The 24,474-nt window shown below is 36.7% G+C and overlaps 1 protein-coding gene across 13 annotated transcripts in view; it reads left to right on the forward strand.

Moving 5' to 3' along the window:
• The window catches only part of ADGRL2 (adhesion G protein-coupled receptor L2), a 188,569-nt gene that overhangs the window by 14,559 nt on the left and 149,536 nt on the right, over positions 1-24,474 (forward strand). For all 13 annotated transcript variants that reach the window (XM_075557579.1, XM_075557586.1, XM_075557611.1 and 10 more), the window contains exon 2: positions 23,146-23,318. In XM_075557579.1, coding sequence (XP_075413694.1) covers positions 23,246-23,318 — 73 coding nt within the window. In that variant the 5' untranslated portion in view covers positions 23,146-23,245. The remainder of the gene's footprint in view (positions 1-23,145; positions 23,319-24,474) is intronic.

Consider the following 24,474-nt stretch of genomic DNA (forward strand, 5'->3'; position numbering starts at 1 on the left):
GACCTAAGTGGTCATTTGTATTTAAAAAATGCATTTATAAACTCTTTATGTCAGATTATTGTTTCAAAAGGAATTATTATGAGCGAATATATATCAAAGCAGAAAGTAAGACATTGTTTTACATAACTATTAAAATGAAAACAAAGTTAGCTTTGGTTGAAGAAGTGGTTTAGCCTGGGTTTTACCACTTGTCAAAGCATCATAGCAAATGCTTTGCTGTCTTTTACTGGCGCACAGTCACTATTGGCTAAAGCAAAAATAAATATCTGGACCTTTGAAGTTATTTGAATGCTACTGCCTGAAGGTCTTTGTTTAGCTCCTTGCTGACCAGAAGAGCACCTGCAGCTGCCGATGTCATCTACCAGTTCTTTTAAATCCTGTAATCTTCATGGTCATGTTGAGACTCTTGGTGATTATAAAATGTTTTGTAGAATTATACTGACATGGAATTAAAAATGAAGAATGCTTTAACTTGATGGTGAAGTATAGCTTTGATAGGATACCAGTTTTAATAATGTTAATTTTCTCCACTTCCCTTGTATCTTATTATTTGGTTCCTTGTATTATGTTACTAATATGGTAAAAACAAACAACTGCATTTCAGGGTAGAAATCTGTAATTGGTTCTATTAAATTTGAATAGATTCTTTTCAAAATCATGATTATTTAGTTAATAATATGTGATTTAAAAGTCCAAGAACAGAGCTTAAGTAGCTTAGAATCACATTTTCAAGAGTTGCATTTTTCACAAGCATTTAGGATTTATATTAGTATAAAAGCACTTCTAAAAAATGAGATCTTAAGCATTAGAGCTCTTTAGAACAATGGAAAATTGAATTGCTTGTAGTACAACCATTGCTTTAAGTATTTTAAATATATTAAGTCTTACAGATTATATACACTAATAGCCTCTTCTTCTACACTGCCTGTTAATTCTGTGAGAATCAACAGGAGCATAGCAAGAAAGGTGTAGTAAAGTCACCAGGATGTTAGCTTCTAATGGAAAGGAACCCGATACCGTGCCTCGAATTGTCAGTTTACTTTATTAAATTGATTTTAGCCATCATAAGCTACTATATATTTATAAAGAAATGAGATGATCAGATTGTTTGCATCAAGAACATCTTTTCAATGTTTATATATTGCGTCAATATTTTAAATATATTCTTAATACTTTGATGTTATTTATGTCTGAATTGTTGGCTGAGGGCCTTTCTTTCAAAAAATTAAGCTGTAGATTTTTTCATTTGACTACCCAAATAAGTGACTTTGACTTTCTGAAAAGAGTTCAGATTAAAGATTTGGATCTAATGTGATGGAGAAGGCTGACTATACATTGCTTTCCTAAAATTAGTTAAGTGTGGAATAATCTTTAAAGGTGAACGAGAGGGTGGAAGGACCAATTTCATATAAACAGAATTATCAGGAACACCTACATATTACAATGGACACCTTTGTGGGAAGGATATATATGAGTTTGTGGATACAGTTTAGCATTATATTGGTCACATTTCTGACTGAATATAAGAATGATATCTTAAAGTTATAAATTACTATTGCCTTAAGGGTAAAACTATTTATATGGGCTTTCCTTAATTTTCCTTTTATGATCATTACATTATATGTACCACACAAAAGTCTCAAATATGTTACGAAATATATGCAATGTTAAATTTATGAGGCTAGATACTTAGATGATGCCCTATAGCATATCTATAATTAAAGTAGCACCAAAGTCAGACTGCATTTAAGGGAAAACTCCTTGAAACAGTATATAATTTGAGCTAAATAGATAAATTTTCCATTCACGCTCATTATGAAGGTTAACTTTTGGACAGTATATCACAGCTGTATCACTCTGAACTTTTAAAGCTCTGCTTATCTTTATGAACATTATGTTCTTATCAATGTGATTGTTTTAAGACTGAATACTTAAGATTTAATATTTTGCATCATTCAAGTCAAAGTTGATATGTGTTTTCATTCAGGTAAATTTTTAATCTTAATATGGTGATTTGGAAACAGCTTTGAAACAGGTCTTCAGCCCATAGGTTTTGATTTTGACTTTTTTTTTTAAGGTATGATTCAAAAATAAATGGAAAGATCTTATCTAAAATTTTAATGCAAAATAAAAGGGTCCTATGCTTGGTAGTGAGAGTTTCCTATATGGGTTTTATTGATTCAGTGTATGCACAGCAGATAATGAATTGAACAATCTAGAATAACTAATTGAGTATTTTATGTCCTCTATATGTGTTACCACCTAAAAATTTTTATTTGGCTTGTCATTAAGTTGTTCTTAAGGCTGATAGTCAGAATTTTCTTTCATAATACAATTCTAATAACTAAAGTTGGATATTGTTGTTAGCTGAAGGGTAGACATTTTCAATCTTTTGGGGTTCTATTTAGGAATCTAAAACTTTTTAAACCAGTTTTTTAAGAGTTTGATCCTCAAGACAATTAGTTACCACATACATAGTTTACAGCTAACACGATAAATATAACTTCAAATGAAGTGAATTTTACTTTTTTGGCACCTGGGTCATCCTCATTTGTTGTGCAAATTTTAGTAGATTTTGTCACGTTATCCCATACTGACAAACAAGAATGACCTCTTCTTCTGTTATTCCCAACCTCTCATTTCAAGGCTTGATAAATTATGTTAAAATGCACAGTGGCAGGAAACTATAGCTATGTAAAATAATCTTTTTGAGACTCTATTGAAAAATTAAACTCGTAACCAATCCCCGCCCCCCCCCCCGAAAGTGTGATAGTTTCTTTAGTGAATAATTTCTCTTAAAAGTAAAATCGCGATAACAAAACAAGTCAAATATGCTTTTGTAGTTTGAGAAGCCATTCTGGAATATTTTTTTAAAAGTCGGACATGATTTTGGATTTTCTTTAACAATTCACAGTGCTTATGAATGCTGTATATTTTATGCTCAAGATACTATTTTTGGTGTGTGACAGTGCCACAGAGTTTACTGTGGAGGCACACATTTAAAGATGTGACACAACTTCTAATCTCCATCGCCAAATTCACCAGAGCGCACGCATTTGTTCGCATTGGCCGTTGAGGCCAGGCCGTGTTTTACATTATTGTTTGTGGTTTTTTTCCTTTCCAAGAACATTTTTCCCTGTAAGCACATTTTGTTTATTTTACCGTTGGCTTCCAGTCTTGAATTCTGCTTACTTTAGATCAACAGTCGGTGATTTACGTGCCTTGCCATGTCAAATGTATGGTAGAAAGAATGCCGCTGTTGGTGTGGTTATGCTGGTTCCAATCCATACCCACCCAGTGGACAATAGAATGAAACACTGCCTGGTCCAGCACCATCCTCACAATCATCGCTGTGTTTGAGTACCTTGTTGCAGCCGCTGTGTCAGTTCGTCTCCTTCATGGTCTTCCTCTTATTATGCTGACCTTCCACTTTACCAAGCATGATGTCATTTCTAGGGACCTATCTCTCCTGACATATTAAAAACGGGTACCTTGAAGTATTTATAATCTCATTGAGAGAAATAAGGCATTTGCACAAGTAATTAAAAAACCCAAACTAAACAACATTCAGTTGCAATTGAGTATTTTCTAATTCTTGTATACCCATGTGTGTTAGAATAAAACTGCTCTGTAGATTTTCAATAGGTTGTTTGGGGATGGGGAGGGGTGTGGTTTGCCAGACCTTTCTTCCTAGGTATCTCTGGGTGAACTCTGACATCAACTTTTCATTTATCCGTGAAGCACTTTGTTTGCACCGCACGGACACTGCCACTGCAATCTAGTGGATTCTAAAGTGACATGTAAACATGAACCCTAAAGAAAAAGGCTATGGAAATACAGAGCAGGTGTGAGTTCCAAATGAGAAGTATGGAAAAAGAGACTGCTTTTTAATAGATCCAGAGTCAGAGAGGGTTTCTGAGAGGAAGCAGACTTTTCTCAGGGCTAAGATTGGAGGGAAAGGCGCAGGAGTACAGTACCCCTAGGAGAATGTGTGTGGATGAGTATGAACTGCACAGTAAGTGGAGGAGTGAAACTTGATGGTTTGAGACTTGTTTGAGAAGATGTGTTTTTTCCCCCCTCCCCTGTAGGCCATAAAATGCGGTTAATGCTTTAGAGAAAGCTTAGTAGGCACTGCAACCAATAAACACAGAGTGGGGGAATTCTGGAAAGACTAGAATGTGCAGATGAGAAGAGGTCAGGAACAGAGCCAGTGAGGATAGGTGGGACATTTTGTAATGAGAGGGCTGAATTTGGCCATTGATGGAATGTGAAGGAAGGTTCTGGAGGAATAGTTAGGAATGAAATTGACCCTCAAGTTTCTAGCCTGTCATTCATGCCATTTGCAAGAGGGAGGAAGAGTGAGCCTTTTTTTTGTTGTTGTTGCTACTTTGAGGTACTTGCTTTATGTTTAAGGAATAGCAACTGCAAAAAGTGCTTCAAGTTGATACGTTTTCAATGCAGCGCTTGTGAAAAAAACCACCATTTGTATTTCTAAAATATGTTCTGCAGTGTGCATTTGCATATATATAAATTTTCAAATGCTGACGCAGAGTGAAAACCGAATGTGGCATCAAGTGGAATGTTGGTTGCAGAGTCTCTGAACAAGCTCGGCTGCTAGTTACATCTGTGTTAGGACTCAACCAGAACTCCAGACTTAACCAGCATACCTGCCACCCAGCTGATGCCGACGCAAAGTGACCCTATAGGATAGGAGAAGAAAGCTTCATCTTTTGTCCCGAAGAGACAATGGTGATGAAGATACAATGGCGGTTTTGAACTGCAGACTTTGTTGATAGCAGCCCAATATGTAACCACTATGAGAGATTTGGCAGTCGAAACTGTATGGGTCAGTTCTGTTGTATTCTTAGGGTCACTTTGAGTTGGAATTGACACTAGCCAGGGATTGGTTTTGGTTTGGAGCCTTTTTTTCTTATTTTTTAAATTTATTTGTGTTCTATCTGAAGTTACTGCTAAGTAGTCAAGATTATATAATTTGTGGCCATTGAGTCAATGCTGACTCAGAGACCCTATAGGACAAGATATAACTCCCTGTAGGTTTCCAAGGCTGTAACTTTCTGAACCTATAACTCTTTACTGGAGTGGAAAGCCTCATCTTTGACCTGCAGAGTGGCTGGTCGTTTCAAACTGTTCATCTTGCAGTTAACAGCCAACCACATAACCACTATACCAGCAGGGTAGAGAGAGATCGTTTAAAAAGAAGAAGAGTAAGAAGAACCCTTGTCAAGATTAGACTTGGTGAGAAATTCATCATTGTCCATGGTCTTTTTAGTAGTAATATTCTAAACAGCTCTTTAACAAACCAATTTGACATTCTTATGTTCCAGATATTCCAGTCTGTCTGTGTGAGTCTGGGGACTTTAGAGAAACAAATCCACGGAAACTCATGTATAAGAGAGAGCTTTAGATAAAGGGCAAGCACACATCAAGGAAACATCCCAACCCAGTGCTGCCCAAGCCCACCAGTCCAACCTTAACCCATATGTTCAACACCAATCCACAAAGTCCTCCTCCATCTCACAAAACAGACACAATGATTGCAGGAGGAAAGCCGAGTCAGTGAACGTGTAAACATCTCTGCGCTGGCGGGGTCTCCACAGGGCTGCTCCAGCACCCAGGGCTGCATCAGGGTAGGTCCACATGTTTTTTCTCCTCAGGGATGTCTTGCGGGAAGTGAACCCTGCTAGCTAAAGCAGGGAACTGGCTAAGGCAGCGGCACCCTGGTCTGACCGTCAGAATGTAAGAGACCGGAGAACTTGAAAGCCATTTATCTCTCCGCCTTTCAATTAACCCCACATGTGTTTATCAGCCAGGTTGGCACAATAAACTAACTACTTCACTGTCCCTCGTCAGAAAGCTCTCAAAAGCTTTGGGGGAAAAATAGTAATTTATTGAGATTTCTCTTTACTGTGACTTTTTCTTTTTTAAACAAGATTTTCTAGTATCATATTTTTATTGATATATAGAACATTTTTTCAGCTAAATTTTGTTTCTGGTAAGAGTAACAAAGTCATGATTTCACTGAGTTCAAATAGACTGTTGGTGGGTTTGGTTCTGGGTACTGATTTTTTAAGTTGTCTTGTTCTATATGATAGAAAATATTTGTGTAACATACTATGATTCAGTACAACTCAGTATGTGTAAAGTTCTCAGAACGTGTATGAACTATCATTTTCAGTGTAGATTGAATTTGGGGACATTGCTTCACATCTGTAAAGGGCTCATGTTCTTTGTCACCTATTGTCACTATATAAGACTAATACTTTCCCCTCTTGCACTTTTGTTTTCTGTGGGCTGCGCATGAAGCTAGAAGTAAACCCATGATAATATTCTGGGATATGTTTGTTTCAATGATAGGTACTATTTTCATATTCTTTTTTCTTTAATCGTTTTATTGGGGGCTCATACAACTCTTATTACAATCCATCCATCATCCATTGTGTGAAGCACATTTGTACATTTGTTGCCATCATCATTTTCAAAACATTTTTTTCTGCTTCAGCCCTTGGTGTCAGCTCCTCATTTGTCCCCCTCTCCCCCTCACCCTCCCTAACCCTCCCTCCCTCATGAACTCTTGATAATTTATAAATTGTTATTATTTTTCATGTCTTACACTGACCGATGTCTCCTTTCAACACTTTTCTGTTGGAAAATTTCATATTTCATTAGGTATCCTCCTACCACTGTCCAGTCAAATGTCTAGTCAGTGGTTTGAATTAACTTCATAATTGATTTTTATTTTAGCATTTTCCCTCCTTTTCTCAGTTATGCTCAGGGTTTTTCTATTTTATTAGAGGGATTTCTATTATTTTTCTGGAGTGGAAAAATCGGTGACTGACCTTACCGACCTTTATAAGAATTGATGTTCTTATATTGAAAGCTGGAAGTGCTGTCTATCTGCCAACCTGATAGTATCAGTACTTTCAGCTTCCACTTTGGATGTGCATTAAAGAGAAAAAGACTAATAGTTACTCCACATTTATATCAATCTGACTTCTGATTGGGTTTCCCAGGGAAACATGCAGGCAGGATTTTTTCTCCATGACCTATAATCAGCTTCGAAATTCCTGCCTCCACATCATTTCAAATAGTAGCCTCCCATGTATTAACAATTTAAAAATGGGAGACAGTTGAGCATACTTATCAGAACTGTCTTCAGGTTTGAAGACTTGGCTTTTTTCCTCTTGGTGGAACAGTCATGTCCCGCTGAAGATTTAGAAAAGCGTCAGGTAATTGCCATAAAATAAAGCAGGATTAGTTCAAGGTGGTGCGTTGATGATCATGTACTTTGTACTTAATTTTGTTGCTTAACAGAACTGTAGAATATAATTAAAATGTTGGAAAGCATTTTTAAAGCTGACAGTATAAAGTAACCCCGATGGTACTGGGGGTTAAACAGTGTGCTTCTAACCTCACGCCTGGTAGCTGATCTGTGTGGGACAAAGATGGGCTTGCCTGTATTGTAAAGATTTAGTCTCGGAAACCCTATAGAAGGATCCTGGCGAATCAGAACCGACTGGATGGAATGGGCTTATAGTATAAAATATGTAAAGAAAAATTGCTCTGACAAACAATTTTCTCAAGCCATGGTTGAACTGTTAGCAATCTGTGTGACCTAGTCAATTATCTATCTGGGAAAAATAGCATTTAATATTCAAATAAACTCTGCAAAGGTGACCCAAATTTTAACTTGAGGCAATTTCTGATATGCAAGGATCCATTCTCTTTTTTTAAGGGTAATTACAAATCACAGGTAGATTAGCTTTATTTTAAATCCTGATAGAGGGGTTAGTGGCGAGGTTCTGGGATTTAAAATGCCTGAATAACTACTATTAAAATCCTACTAAAATCTCATTGTATTCCTGCATTCACAGCAGATCTATAAAAGTTGGTTTATATAAAACTGAACAATACCTAACCATGGTTTGATTTCTAAATATGTACATTTTAGTTGTAGGGATTCAAGATTCTCATTTAGTGAAATGTCACACAATTCTTTGTGTTTAGTTTGATGAGTGTTAAGTGAGCTGCGCTGCTTAACTAAATCAGGACAGACATACATTTTATACCATTTGCGGGGTCTAATTATCAAAACCTGTGAAATCTCATATTTAATATTCAGATAGCTTTCTGCAAACTAGCTCCTTAGGTTTATTGTCAGCATTGTTTGATTCCTGCATTGAAGTCCATTAAATTAGACGTGCTTATTTGAGGAGCTGTGGAAAGTTGGGGGCAGAAGTTCCTTTGGTTTTTTGAGAGCTTTAGTAAATATGAAATAAGAAAAAGAAATACTACCCAGTGCTGTGAGCGCTGTAGGCAATCTCAGATTTTAGTTAAACTTTAGGAAGTTTAATTTCCAATTTTAAACTTTTTTTATGAAGACAGATGTACATTATGTACAAGATTTTGCTGTTGAACTAGAGAGAGAGCTAATTTTATGTGATTTTGGCGGGGGGGCAGAAAAAGATCTGGATTTTAATTTTTACCTTTTTTGTTCATAATTTTAATAAAAGCATAATTTAATTTAGGTGTGTCCCTCTAGTTTAAACAAAAATTCAATTTCCAGAAGAATTTTACTAATTGAAGCAGTATACTGTTTCAAGTTTAAAATCTTGATAGAAACAGGAAGAATTCTATAATTCCATTATTCCATGGACTTTTTGAAGTCCCCCTTATGATTCGCACAATCCTCAATTTTTGCTTAAAAGCAGATATTTTCTGTATATTATAAATTTAAAATTTCATGTCTTAAAAAGTTTTAGAGTAATGTACATACTTTAATTTGTTTTTGAGATACTTTTACTTTCAAATGTTTCAAGGAAAACTTCATCACAAGATGACGAGTTTGACTTGAGATCTTGTTTAATTTCCTCAGTTAGTATGCCTGTTTCTTAGAGTAAGGAAACGCCATTGCTTATAAAACATTATTTCCTGAGGGCGGGTTGGTTTATATAGAGGTTGAAAGTACTGAGGTATTTTACTTTATCACAGGGGGTCACTGTGGACCGGAATCAACTGGCAGGAACTCAGTAACAACAGCACGAGGGGAGCCTGGCACTAATGTGAGAGCAGTCACAAGGTGCTATTAGATTTGTATTCCGTTGGTCCAAAAACCCTTTGAAAACAAGTGCTACTTCAGATGCTCTGTGATAGTGGTAAACACACTGTGTGCAAAGGGCACGTATGTCAGTCTCCCCAATTTTGTGGCAAAAGGGTTAAGTGAAGCAATGGGTCTAGACAGTCTTGAGATTGAAAGAGTTAACTGACCGAAAGACTACCACCGGCCAAGGGTACCAGGGACAAGGAAATTCCTAAGACATTTTCCAGAAAATTGGCTATTAATTTATGTTTACGATCAGGATATCATACTATGTTTCAGGATTAATATAAAAATGTTAAGTAAAATAATGATGTACAAGGAAGACTTTAAAAGTGACATTAAAGTTATTTGCGCACTTGTCTTCTTTTCTTCTGCATCACCGTTGCTTGCCGTGCCTTGGACAAAGGCTGTGTATCCAGTAACTATTTTGTATTTGAAGAGGTTTGTATTGATGGAAGACAAAGAGTAAAAATGTTAACAAAGGAGCTTTTTAAAATAACATGTAAGATTGTAGAAGACCCAGAAGATAGCCCAGTAACACCTGCCAGGTGAATGGCACAGATAATGAACCCCAGAATTCATGATGGGAGAGAGCTTTTCTTTCAGTTCAAGGCGTCGGGCAGTATTTGAACCATGTCAAGTCTGCGTAAGATGTCCTCAGATGGGAAGAAGAGAAATGCTGGTCTTCTCAGTGAAGAACAGATCTTGAGTAAAAGTCACTTTGCAGGGCATATCCCGACTTCCTGGGTCAATACATTTCACAGCAGCAGAGAGTCGGATTAAGTAGTTTGGAAGTTCTGTTTGGTTTCTATGCCCAGTTGTGCGTTTTTGATGCCTTTTTACCTCTCTGTGACTGCCAATCTAGATTATTTTAACAGATAATAGATTTATTGAGATACTTAAATTACAGTGAGAAAAATAGGTGTATTTATGGTGAAAAAGAAATCAGTCTTCAGTCAAGGGCTTTCCTTAATGTAAAATAATCTCTAGGCTTGGTACCAGTTTCGCATGTTTATGGTTTCAGAATGAAATTAGGAAGATTAGTGTAATGCAGAATAAGACGTTAGCTGGAGGGCTTTGCAGAAGTGTAGGGAGGAAGGTTGGAGCAGAGGGAATAGGAGGAACTGGACAAGTGTCAGATTAGGACATTTCAAAGTCAGAATCAATACAACACTGAATGTGTACCACAGTAACATGAAGTACCTTTTGTATGAACAGCTATGTAGTTTGCTCTACCTCAAGATGAATATGCTTTTTCCTGGGAAAATCCCCAGAGGATTTTTTTAGTTTCAAAAACTATTAGAGACTTGGCTGTATTTTTACCCACAGCTTTTTGAAACCAGCATGCTAATGTGGGTGTGTATAAGCCTGCATGCGCTCACACCCCCATTTAGTAAGCTTGGTTCAAAGAAAATCTGTTATTTCATAGTGGGTATGAGTTTTTCCCTTCCTCTTACCATTTCACACTAATGTATTTCTTTGTTATTGTAAGTCACTCACCAATTGAAGGATATTTGTATAATTAATATTAAATCAGTATATTGGTCTAGAAGGTTTTTCAGGAAACTAATGATGGGGCAGAGGCTTCTTTAATACATATGACTATATAAAACAGTATTAATGTTAACGGATGTGGCACTTTAATCCCCTAGAATGATTGTTTGGTACCAGCAGGAGATTTATTAAGCCTGAATTGTGTGAAATTGTGTGTGCATAAGCTGCTACTTAGATTGTAAAAATGCTATTGAAAACTGTTAAAAAGTTTCAACTATAATTGGCAGAGAAATATTAACTGTGCTAAAAGAAGTATGTGTGTATGCTTGGCTCATGTGCCTTAACCTTTTTATCATTTATCTTCTTGTATTAATGTCACTGAATTATTAATTCATGAGCCAGGGTGGAAAGGGTGAAGGCACCATTTAAATGTGTGGCAAATTTATCCTTATCGTTGGAGACATGAAAAAAAGTCATTTTGTGTTATCTGTAAAACAGAAAGGACATTTTAAAATTTCATTTGCAGTAATCCACTTCAATTCCATGAAAACACCTAGATTATTGCCACCATAATCTAATGCTCTTATTAAAAAATTGTAACCTCCACTTTTTGTCTTATATAAATAATATTGACAGTTAAGCTTAGCCTTCACTTAAAACACAATGAGCTACCTGTTCATTATAGCTTAGAAATGTTTTCCCTATGAATGTATGCATAATGTGGTTACTAAATTTAGAAAAGTTGTTTTATAGAAATAAAAGCCATTATAAAGTTGCAGTTAAAGACTTCTTGAGAAAGGGAATCTTCTTATAGGAAATTAGCTTTTGATGTACTTCCGAAAAGGCTATGTATATTTATTTGGTGTTCATAATTATTTGGAGCAAAATAGGGAATTTGGGCCCCGTTGGCTTCGCAGAGTTATAGAAGAAAGTCAGCAAATTAGATTTTACCAGTTTCCTGCTAAGATCCAGTATTTTGTGTGGGTGACTAGCAATGGTGACAGTAAGTTTCAGGATTTTGAAGCCTTTTTACCAACAGCTTTTGAATCCATCGTACTAATGGTAGAATACTTCAGAGTCCTGTCCAAACCTCATTACTCCTGTTACTTACTGTTTGGATTGGGTTTACATACTCTCTTGCCAAACAAAGCAGTGAGACACGCTACTGGGGCAATGCCTGCTTTTATTTCTGTAGTTTCCTTCCAAACACCGTAAGTATACATTACTCATCTATTCACACACCCACAGCAGTAATTTGTAAAAATAGTGCACTCTTAAAAAAATTAATACTCCAGCGTTGTTGATTTACATTTACATTAACCTTACATTTACATTACATTAATCAGTCAGTTTCTTAAAACAATAGACAGATGTGGTTTGATTACTTGGGAGACATTGATAGCTGTTAGTCAGCTGATGACTTGGTTGAACTGACAGGGCAGTGGTGTTGGTCCTCGGCCTCCTCATCTAGTGAAGAAGTTGACAGACTGCCGCTGGCGGCCTGCTGTAAGTCAGTGCCCTGGCACTGCGCCGGGAAAGACGGGCGTTCCACTCCAGTAAAGAGCCTTTGTCTCGGAATTCAGACAGGTCGGGCGTTAGAGTGGGCCTTTGGCATTAGCCGGGCGGCAGGGAGTTTGGCACACAGCCAGGGCAGCCGTGTCCGCATTGTCGCTGTCAGGCTCGGTGCTGCAATTGCCGAGTTGTGTAATGAACCACGGCTCCTAAAATACTTGGTAGTTTCTTGACCTACAGTTTGTAGTATGAGGAGCCTTCAAAAAGTTCATGGAAAAATGGGATGAGAAGATAATGGACGTTTTCTGTGAAGTTTCTGAAGCTCCTTTGTGTCCATAATTTATTGCTTGCCACCTTAGGTATGACAGGACACTCTAGATTTGAAGGACGACTAGTTAGTATTATTGGTAGTTAGGAAGACCGGGATTTTTTATTCCTTTACATTCCTTTTCAGCAATTAGTGATATTTTTCTTGCAGGTTTTCTGAATTGAAATAAATTATCAGAATGAAGCAAAAATACATTATCAGTCTCTTCCTAATTTAGGGGATTCTTGGCAGATAATTCAACTTTATATATGTTACTTTGTAAATAGTTCTGGTTTATGACTAACTTTAATATATAAAATTTTAATAGGGCTTATAAAATTATAGTTTTCAAGTTGAAAATCTCTTCTGAAAATTATCTGTACCTCCCCCCACTCTTTATTATTAATGGTTTAGAAGCACTAAAGCATAAACCTTCATGTTTTAATTATTTTTAATGAACTAAAGTTTAAGTGTTTTTTTAAATTTAGCAGTCATTCAAAATCCTTAAATACATTAGTTTTTCTCAGTGGTTGTAATCATCGGTATTTTTTACCTCTGTAGCTTAAATTCCTACTTCTCTTTAGAAGAGGAAAGCCATATCAACCTCCTGCTCAGCTTGATACTAGAAGCTATCGAGTCTATCCTCTCCACTCAGCCTACTGTCTTAATTTTAGTTTTAGTGTGGCTAGCTTGATTATTTCAAAAGAATGAATAAGTTTTCCCACAACTCAAAAAGCACTATTTACTTGAAGGTTATAGATAAGTAAATGGGTACTAACTCTGGATAAGGCCCACAGACGTGCTCTTTCCTTGAAGAAGTCCCCAATGTCATCTTGCTTTTGATCATGCGTAAATGTTCTCACAGAGGCCGAGTGATGTGTGTGAACTGAATAATTATCGGGTTATTTCATTATGGCTTCCAATGTCATAATTAGTGAGAAGCTTTCAAAAAAATTTTTTGTCCCTGAAATAGCCAGTTCTTTAGATGTCATTAAAAAAACTTCATGATTGTAATAATTGCTCAGATTGTTTTTTTTGTAAAAGAGACAAGCCCTAAAAAACACATTGCACTATGTGAAAATGTTCTTTAAAATGACTTAAGATGGAAGCGGGGTCATACACATATAATTGGGATAATTGGAACGTTAATAGAATCATATAGTTGCTGAAGTTACAGCTTACATGCGTGTGAATTTTCCAAACGCTCAACTTGGCAGATGGTTAAGGTTCTGTGTCTGTGCTACTGTTGTGAACCTTGGGCTCTTTTCTTACAGCTGAGGGTTATAGTTTGATCTAGGTGCTCACCTGAGGGAAAACTCAGTGCAGAAGTTCCTCCTGTTTCTCTTCTCTCATTACCTTAGTATAATTAAAAAAAAAAATCATGAATCTTATGGGAGTTAAATGATCATTAGCTAATGCATTTTTTGTGGGGGGGGGTTAGTCATTTACTTATGTAATTGATTGCCCTTTAAGCTTATGAACTTCTCGAAAATGACAACTGTATCTTAAAATATAGAAGATGTGTTTTTTTTACCTTATATGAGATAAAAAAAATAAAACACACATTTCCGTTGTTGAAGCTAAAAGTATCTAGGGAGGTACTCACTGAGATATTCACTGACTTCCATTGACAAAATTAATGTATACTGCTAATATTTCTTGATCTGCTTTTGTTTTAAAAGAATTGTACGTTTAGATGACACTTCATATATATTGGCTGTTTCCCAATGAATTGCACCATTTGTTGATTACAAAGTCAGTGTGCTATACTTCACAACGTCTTTCTTCAGATTCTTTCTGTGCATTCTCATAGTTTTTGTAATGATTTGTAAGATCATTTGACACATTTTACTCAGATTACCTCATTACCTTTAAGAAACCCCTGATGGTAATATTGATGATCTAATATAAAGCAGATCCTGGGTCATTATTATTTCATTTAGTGGTTGTATATATAGACCAAGAGGGAATTTGAATATTGATTCGGGGAATGGCTAATAACAATGATTTATGAACAAAGCATTCAGTGCACTGAGCCAAACATCAGAGTGTATCTTACAAGCTACAATGGATCTTTTTTGGTTTTATGTGTGCTTGAACAATAATTAGTGCATAATTTCATAGATGTTAATGTTTAAAAACCATTTCTTCCATGACTTTTAGGATGCAGTGCTAATTATACTGGAGGAAATATTTATGTATTTTATTTTATTTTTTTATGTATTTATTTCTTTGACTTGTAAGCAACTTCTCAGGTAGTTTGGCTGATGAGATTTATTAATCTGGAGTAATTTGTTAACTTATAACATATTATGAGCATCTTAAAGATATAAATGAAATTAAGATTGCTCAACTGGAAATTAAAAAAAATTAACACTTAGCTATCATTACCTAAGGGATGTTGGTTTTGCTCATGTAAACATTTTAAAAATCAGCTCATTATTCATTTGGTCTTTCATCAGTTTTGTAAACCCAAAATGACTTCGTTTTATTTTTAAATGTAGAAGTCAATATAATAACACTTCCAGATAGAAGTTTATCTGAGTTACTTAAATAGTGACCAAGGTAGTTTGGGGACATGTGCTTAGATCCCAGTTCTGCAAGGTACTGATTGGCCGTAGGAAAGCTGACTATTATTCATTGAAGTAAAATGGGGAAATATTTCTCAAGTTAGTTGTGACGGTTACCTGAAATAATGTAAGAAAGTTACATTACAGCGTAGTTTAGCTGGCTAGGGAAGCTACTTCTGTGCTAGGCAATTTCAGGTTTTTATGAGGAAATGCACTTTCTGAGGTATTACATGGTCCTCTCCCCGAGGGTAAGGGTTTCTGTGTCGTCCTTCTGAAGAACATAGTGCATAGGAGATGCTCATAATTACATAGATTTGTTGACTGAATTTGTTGATGGCTAGAGGGAAAAAAAATGGCTTTGGAGTTAGGCTTGATAGGAATTGAAGCTAGCTGAGTAATTTCAGCTAAGTTATTACCTTGCATTTTATAGGGATATGTGTAGGATTTAATATTTAGCACAAGAAGGAGCCCTGGTAGCGTAGTGGGTTGCACATGAGGTTGCTAATAGCAAAGTCAACAGTTAGAAACGTGTAGCCACTCTGTGGGACAAAGATGAGGCTTTCTACTCCAGAGAGGAGGAAGCTGTGCAAGATTGAGTTTGGCGCCTTAGACCACTCGGATTTTACTACTCCAAATAGAGTTACAGTCTCAGGTTTACAAACACAGGAAGTGGTTGCTTAAAATAAAAATATTGCTTATCATATAGCACGTAATTTGTATTGGATCCTAAAATAATTACGTGAGTATTCTGGAGTGTTAGCAAGAAGACATACTGTCTTACAAGGTTACCTTTTTAACTGGGGTTTCTCCTGCCCCCCAAAAGGGCCGGGGAAAACCTTTTATGTTACAGGTGTTTTATAATTTGTTTAATCATAAATGCAAACATTTTAAATACATGGATTTGTTGTTTTTCCCCCTTTGGTTAGGAAGTCGGGGAAGCCATCAATCATTTATGATAGAATATGTAAGAATATTTTGGCTAGACATACAGCTCCATTTTTATTCTTTTGAAACTTTATTTGCAAGTTTATGTTCAGTCATGAAATGTCACCTACATTGGTTTGAAAATGACAGCCATTTATTTTTACTATGTCAACTCGCATCAGATATTAACGAAGAGAATGGCAGCCATCCTTAGTCTGAGCCTCTAGAGCCCACACCCATAAACTCCTTTTTGAGTGCTCAGCATGACTCCTTGGTTTACATCAGATAGCATGTGTCATTGGCTTAGAATATTCCTGAACTCTTCTCTGTCCTCCTCTCGTAGTTCTCCTGTAGGAGAATTTATTTCTTTATAATAAAGAAGTTTCAGTAAAATGGTCGGATCAATAATCTTAAGGGAACTTTAGCAAAATAGTGTGAAGTGTTTCTAACTTGAAAACAGTATTCACTGAAAGGAAATGGATAGAGGATAGTGCCGAGCCACTTGGTTTCAGATGCCCAAGAGGTGTGAAGGGAATGATGATTTAAACGCAAATTTGGCAAAAGACCGTCAGATGTCAGCAGAGCCAAGAAACAAGAAAGCCTTTCTGATGAGTCACAGAACAAGTTTACTTAGTGGACTACCTGGAAAACAAAAATCATCAGAAACCAATGTAAAAACAATAGCTTCTAAGGGAGTCAGTGTTTTTGCCCATGTTAAAAGGAAGGGAAACAGACTACGAGAATTGCACAGCCAATAATTCAGGAAAGTGAATATCCTGATTGAGGTTTAGCCAAATTGAAAATAGTTGTTTTCTGAGCCTTTGCATGGAGGTGGAATTGGATTTGCTAAAATACTGAAAAGCTGCTTTTGTTAGCAAACTGCCTCACTCATAATGATCATTGTTTAATTCTGCAAGTATTATGAAGTCATGATTTTATAAAGCCAGCGTTAGTTTTAGAGTTGATGTGGAATTCTAGACTTATTCAAAGCATTAATGTGAAACATTAACATCATATAATAAGGATGGAGTACTTTGATAGCTCTTAAGGTGAGATGGCATTTTCCTCTGTGTGTTTTCCTTGTGCATATAACTGTTTTGGGTGTTCATCATCTAGTGCTCACAGTAGTACATTCCCATGGGTTCAAATCAAAGATCAAGTTAGGCTTCTTTATGATTTGTCATGCTGATTTTACTGTTAGTGGAAAATCAGCCTACACGTACCAGTTTCAGAATATTTTGTTCATTTGATTTTTTTTCTTCCATTAATATACAGCATGTTAAAATCTACTTTTTTCACTGGTGAAATCTACTTTTTTCACAGCTGAGTTTTAGTTCCTATAGACCTAATTATGATTCCCTGATAATGTAACATAAATGCACGACTATTAAAACTAGTTAGTGGTGTTTCCCTTTTAAATAATTTTGCTGACAGTTTAAGACATGGCATATTTAATGCAGCTAATAAATATGAGCAGGTTACTGTCTGAAAGGCTGCAGCTGACTGTATACTGTAAGTAGTGTATGAAACATTGATGGCTGCTGGGGTTTAACAATGCTGAGGCGTATTCCTAGAAATCACTGTTCAGCTTTGGAAGGTTTAGTAGTAATGATGCATTAATTGACTTTTTACATGACGGAGTAATTGGATACTTAGATCTAAAAAACCTCATGACAGAGGGTTGGTAGACAATGGCTTGTGGTTTATAGAAAAAGATAGGAGGAATTTATTTTTTCATGTGACATTTTAGAGAAAAAAGATAGGATGAAGTGACATATTAGAAGTAGCTTAGATTTTTATGAATTATAGTCATTTGTTTTACGTAGAAATAATTTCTGTTTTCACCAAAAAATGAACTGCTCCTCTTCCTGTTCTCTGTCCACTGAAATTTCTTCCCCTACACTGTGGTAAAGCTCTCTGAAGTTCTTAAAGGTCTTTGCTTGGTTTGTTTTCAGTTTTTAAAATCTAAACCCAAACAGCTTTTTAGTGGGGATCAAAAATAATCTTTCCAGTGTGTTGAAAAGAAACTTGAAAGTCCTTTTTGTGTATTTTCATTCCGGGTTGGTTTTATGTTGTGAGATGCTCTCATTGGGCTTCATTTCGCAGGCACAGTTTGATGGACAAGTCTGTTAGCTGTTTCTTAGCTTAGGAGGGTCCCCTGGTTCAGCCTCTCATGGGTAAGTTGGGCCACAGTTGATTATCTATGTTGGCATTCACTCTGTTCTTAGCTGAATATGACTTGCTGAGAACTTCAGTTTACATCAACATTTGTGTAGTGGAGGGTTACCTTTAATTTAAGGAGAGCTGGTAGCACAGTGGTTAACGCACCTACCTGCCAACCAGAGGGTGGAGGTTTTGAACTCACTAGTGGTGCCTTGAGAGGAAACAGCAGCAGCTGGGCTCACATGAAAGTTACAGCCTTACAGACTTTATAGGGCAGCTCGACTCGGCCTCTAAAGGGTTGCATGAGTGTGGGTTGGTTTGGGTTCCTAAAAATTCGGAGCACAGTGAAACCTTATTACTCGTTTTCACAGTTTAAAGTGGAAGGTAGCTTCATGTGATATGGACATGATTGTCTATCGTTTGTTTGGAGGATTGAGTAAGAGTCATTTGATGATCTTTTCTTTTTTTCCTCTTTTTTTTTTTTTACTGAGCGACAGGCTAATAATGTACTTACTCTTTATTTGTGTAAAAGAAACCATGATTTTTGATTTTGCAAATTTTCTAGCCCTGTGCTTCTGAGGAGCCATGGTGGTGCAGTGAGTTAAGCAGTGGACCACCAACTACAGGTTTATCCATTCAAACCTGCTGGCTCACCCTGCAGGAGAAAGATGAGACTGCCTCTCCCACAGAGAGCGAAGGTTTTAGAAATCCTAAGGCACAGTTCCACTCTTAGGGCAACTGAGTTGGGAGCGTTTTTCTGTTTGTCATCTGCACTGGGCCACACAGTTCACTGGAGTTTACTTTTTAATTGTCTTCCACGTTCTGAGGCCTGAAGAATACATGGGATTCTTAGTGGATTTAAAAACTGTTCTTGAAGCCTTGTTTCGTGGCCAGAGACCACAAACGAAGTCCTGCTTGTGTGCGGTTTCCGCCGCCTTTCCCCCCACTAACGGAGGGTTTCCTATCTTGGCAGCTGTTTCCTACAGGGCAGTCATCAGTGCCTGATTGCTTCTTTCCCTTTCTTCCCACAAACAAGGACTCTTTCAAAACATTAGATGACCGAGGACGGCCTGATTGGGGATTGCTTTAAGAAAGTGGAAACTTGTTCAAGAGTTGTGCGTGTGGGCAAACGGCCCATGGCATTAGCTCATTGAAACGGGACTGCTCATTATAACGAAAACTTGGCCAGTCAAAATTCTTCGCTTAAATTAGGAGCCATCTAATGGCTGACTTAATTTTCCTTGTTGTAACAATGTACTTCTTTCACACATTGCGATTATATGCTTTGTCAGATCGTTGAACGAGTCTGGAGGATATAAGAAGTTGCTCATTGATTAGCCTTGGATAGCTGGGACTTGGCCTTATGCTGTGCTTACGACCGCGGCAGTTTGCCTTTTCCCGGTATGCTTTAGTGACAGCATCGACGGCGGTCCTCTGTGTTGGTGGTCTCTTGGTAGCATTCTTGCTTCCCACGCTGGAGACCCAGGCGTGGTTTCTGGCGAATGCACCGCCAAGCACTGAACTGTCCGCGGAGGCTTGTTCCGTTGTTATGGTGCTGAACAGGCTTCGGTGGAGACTGGAGCCTGCGTGCGAGGGACAGACAGGAGAGATCTGGAGATCTTGTTTAGAGCATCCGCCATCGGAGTGCTAGCGATCACAAGTTTGACCTGTGGTGGGCTGTGGGTATGGCAGCCCAGCGTTAGCTCTGCACCGTTCAGTGGTTCCGAGGGACGACTATCCCCCATCGTGGCAAATTACAAGCTTCTTTATGATTTTTGTTTTTTAGGATCATCTAGGAGCTCAGATAGAAAAAAAAGAACAGTCTTGGTGTCCAGGGATGCATGTATTGAACCTCTATCAAGTTAATTAAAGAGAAAAACATTTAAAAAAACATTTTCTGTGGAAGTTTGCGCAACAAATTATGTTCCCATTTAAGAATTTCTTTTTTAAAGATCATTTTATCAGAAATTCGTCAGCTCCTTTCAACAATCCAGACATCAGTTGTATCAGGCATATTTGTACATCGGTTACCATCATCATTTTCTAAACACTTTCTATTTGAGCCCCTGGTGCTTTCAAAGCCCCCCACCCCATTTGACAAGGTCTAGATACAATTTTCGGTAACATGAGTTACATTTTCCACAAAGTGTCAGGATTTTTTAAAACGCATTATATGAATTCCATCTCTTGTATTCTAGTTTCTCTGGCTTATTATCTTCTCATCTTGGCTTTAGAGCAATCGTTGCCTCTTTGGTCTCATGCAGATTTTATTTTTTATGGAGCACGAGACTCATGGGTAATATGTTTTGTGTGACATTCCGATACTTCACTAAAGATAATGGGGACAGACAGGTTTAGGCCAAGGTTTAGAGAATCTCAGAGCAATCGTCTCAGAGTCTTCTAGTTTGTTTTTTTTTTAAATTGAGTTCTGCTGCGTATTTTTCACAAGCGCTACCAGGTTATCAAAGGCATCTAGGTGGGTGGCACAGTGCGTTTCCCATTGGGCTGCTAACCTTAAGGTCAGACTGTCCAAGGCCACTAGCTGATCCATAGGATTCTGTGTATGTGCTGCTGGTCCCGCTTGGTGTTGGAATTGACTTGATGTCAGTGATTGGTGGTGTCGAATTACAGGCATTCATTTTTCATCGACTGCTCTCTTGATGTCTTTTGTCGTTCATACCTTTTCCTATGTTGTTGCGCTGTTTCTTTGAAGGAGAAGGATTGAAGATGGTCACAGAACTGAATACCGTCATACCACCTGTGACCCCTCCCTCCTCAGAGGATGTCCAAAGGCCTGTAGGGCTTTCAGAGAAAGCTAAAATAATGAGTGATTGGTGTTATGAAGGAACCCTGGTGGCACTGGGATCAGCATTGGACAGCCAGCTTGGCTGTTCAACCCACCAGCCCCTCCAAGAGATAAGGGTGGTGGCTATTGGCAGGCACCCTTAAGGGTTTAAAGCTTTGGAAACTTTTGTATTGTCGCAGAGAACACAAATCAACTTGATGGCAGTGGAGGCTGGGGATAGATAAGAAGGGAAGCAGTTTTATCTCTCAACCTCTAAGCCTCAATCAAACCCATTGCCATTGGGTAGCTTCAGATGCTTAGCCAGCCCTACAGGACAAAGTAGAACCGCCCTTTTTGGATTTTTAAGACTTTAAATCTTTATAGTGTTCAGGCTCATCTTTTTCCCAATGAAATGGCTGCTGGGTCACATAGCTGACCTCGAGGTTAGGAGCTCCTTGTGCAATTCCCTAGACTAGGCATGATAAAACAAACTCAATGACTTTGCTAGTTTCATCGGCTTTTTAGATAGCCATATTGAAACTATTAACACATGGTTTTTTATAGTGTATCTTTTTGGTGTGTTTGCTGGTCAAGCAAGATAATGACTTTGAAATGTGATAAGTGTTTCAAACCATTAAGAATTTGTCTTCTGAAGTTACATTATAGTCATCTGAGTAAAATGAGCTGATAATAGAATTGCGTGGTACATGGAACATGTATTAAGCGAAACATTGCTTAGAGGATGTGAAGTAGATAATACATTATTCTGGAAACTTTTGTTTTCTAAATTTGCCTTTCCGCTTCAGTGACAGGATCAACATTGTGAGAGAGTGCGTATGATTTGAGCTACATAGAGTAGCTCAGAATGTGGTAGTACTTTCCCTCATCACTCCATGAAATCTTTAGTTGCATCGAGTTCTAGGTAGCTTGAGGCCAGCAGGTCAAAAACCAAGGTGTCTGCTCCCACGAAGACTTACTGTCTCAGACATTCTAAAGAGCATTTGTGCTCTGCCTTATAGGGTTGTTCTGCATCGACTAGCTGGCAGTGGGTTTGGTAAGGTCAGTTCTAACTCTGCGGCTATTTTTAGCACTGTCCTAGAAGTAAAACTCTTGGATAGAGTACAAGAACTGAATGCCTTAGTCCCAAGCAATTCCAGGAAGTAAGATGTGCTCTATGTCAGACACTGAAGTTTTTGTGCCCTTAACAGTTTAGAAACCTGGATCCTAAGGGATAATCAATTAGACTGTCCCATTTAAAATAAAAATCAGTGCTGCTGCTTTTGAAATCTAGTCTAAAAATTTTCATTTAGGACCAGTGGAATCAAGGATGTAATCTTAATAGTTTATAATTTACTGTAAAAAATCAGACACTATATGAAAATTAAAACCAATTTTTAAAAATGAGTTAAACCTTCTGCTTCCCCTTTGGTAGAATGAGATAAATAATTTCAATAGTTACTGACTAGGAGTGCGGACTTTTAAGAATGCCTTTATTAAGTAAAGAACACCCATTTATTTGTTAGTATTATGCTTACGTACAAAACCAAAAATAGTTTCTTTACATTATCTCACAAGGTAACTGGATAAAATAATATATGCTATTACTGTTTACCATCACCAGAAGCAAATATGTATATATATATATATGTGTGTGTGTATATGTATATATGTGTGTGTGTACATATATACTCTTAGAATTTTATTTGAAATGGTTATATACTTAATTGAGTATTTTGAGAAAGAAGTATAATATGTGTCATTGTGTATTAATCCAAAATTGTTTTATCGGCCCGCCAAACTTTTCTAAGGAAAACTACTAGAAAATATAACTCTTCTATGAATTTGTATGTCATAATTACCTAGAACTATGAGCTTGGTGTCAGCACATGAAAACCGCCAGCCATTACTGGGAGGAAAAAGACTAGGTTTTCTATTCTGTTACAATCTCTGAAACCCATTGGGACATTTCCACCCTGTTCTACAGGGTCTCTGTATGTCAGAATTGACTCAATGGCAGTAAGTTTGATTTTGGAGTTATCGAGACATATTTGTGTGTGTGTGTGTGTGGTATTTTTCCTTCTTAGAAGTGTGTAACTCAGATATCCACTGTCTTGAAGCAGTTTTCTTCCCTTGGAATACAGAATAAAAATACACGCGCCTGTGATCGAGACTTGGGAGAGGTGGGAGCCTGGGAGGGAAAGAGTTGTTGTTTTTGTGTTTTTTGTGATGGAACAGGGTCATAGAATAAATAATGGATTTGTTTGTTTTTCAGATATGAGGATCAATGATGCAGACTGCTGGGTTCGATGAAGCTGGACATTTATAACTAGATTCATTAAGGAATACAAAGAAAATATTTAAAGGGATCAATAATGGTGTCTTCTGGTTGCAGAATGCGAAGTCTGTGGTTTATCATTATAATCAGCTTCTTACCGAACACAGAAGGTAAGAAGCAGTTTTTATTTGATTTTTCAAATCCAAGAGAACTTGAACTACAAAGTTTATTTATATGGAAATGGCTGAAATGAATGCTTGTTTTGTCTTTTTCAAAATGTATGGCAAAAAGATTTCTTGAATATGTGTGCCCCACTCCCCCCCCTTTGGAAGTAGAATCATTTGCATTATGTAGCTGTGTCATGTAGGAGATAGTAGAAGACTAAAATTCATATTTTACATATATTTGTAAAGTACTAGTTATTATAAATAATATAACTAAAGGAAAGCTATGTTTTGTTACATGTTTTGCATTTGTTGACTAAATTTGTTTCAGTAAAATGGAAAGTATCTTGTTGCAGCTTGTTCACTTCAAATTTAGTTTGTAATCATAGAACTGTTACCCTAGTTCTAAAATTGCCAAAAATATTTTCTTCATGTATTATGAAAAAGAGTTATTTTTGTACTGTGTCCTTGAAGACAATATGATCTATATCTTTAACAATAGATGCATTTCTTATAATTAAAAAACTTGTATGAACTGCTATGCCCCCATAAATTTAAAAATAATTATGAATTTTTCTTGGTGTTGCTTTAAATATTTTTTAAAGCTTGAGATAGAAGTAAGTATATTTTTTTTAAGTCAGAGTTGTTCTTATTTCTTTTGAAGCTTTAGTGATACAGTTTGATCCATCATTTATTAGTTGCTATGCTGATTTCTTAGTAACCATCATTTCTCTAGTTATAAATGTTAATTTTGGCCAAACAAACAAAAAAACAATCCACCTAGTCAGGTGCTTTTTATAGAGCAGATTAAAAGTTAATATGGAATTAAGATCAGTATACTTATAACCAGTTAATGGTAGTGGTTATTTAGCATAAAAATTCATTAAAATATCTATTAAGAATGTAAAAGTTCCAAAATAGTAATGTAAAGTATAATGGATTTTTAAATGTCTAAGTTACATGTATTTAAACATACTTAAAGATTTTAAAACACGATTTCACATTTTTAAAGGGTATTATCAATAAATTGATAGCTGGAGAAAAGCATATTTTCAAACATCTTCAGAAAACTAGTTTCACGATGTTAGCATTTTATTTTTACAGGGGGGGAAAACATTATTTGAAATACTTATTACACAGTTTCATTGTTTTCTCCCTGTTT

The sequence above is a fragment of the Tenrec ecaudatus genome, chromosome 1 (assembly GCF_050624435.1).
Source record: "Tenrec ecaudatus isolate mTenEca1 chromosome 1, mTenEca1.hap1, whole genome shotgun sequence".
Taxonomy (NCBI): Eukaryota; Metazoa; Chordata; class Mammalia; order Afrosoricida; family Tenrecidae; genus Tenrec; species Tenrec ecaudatus.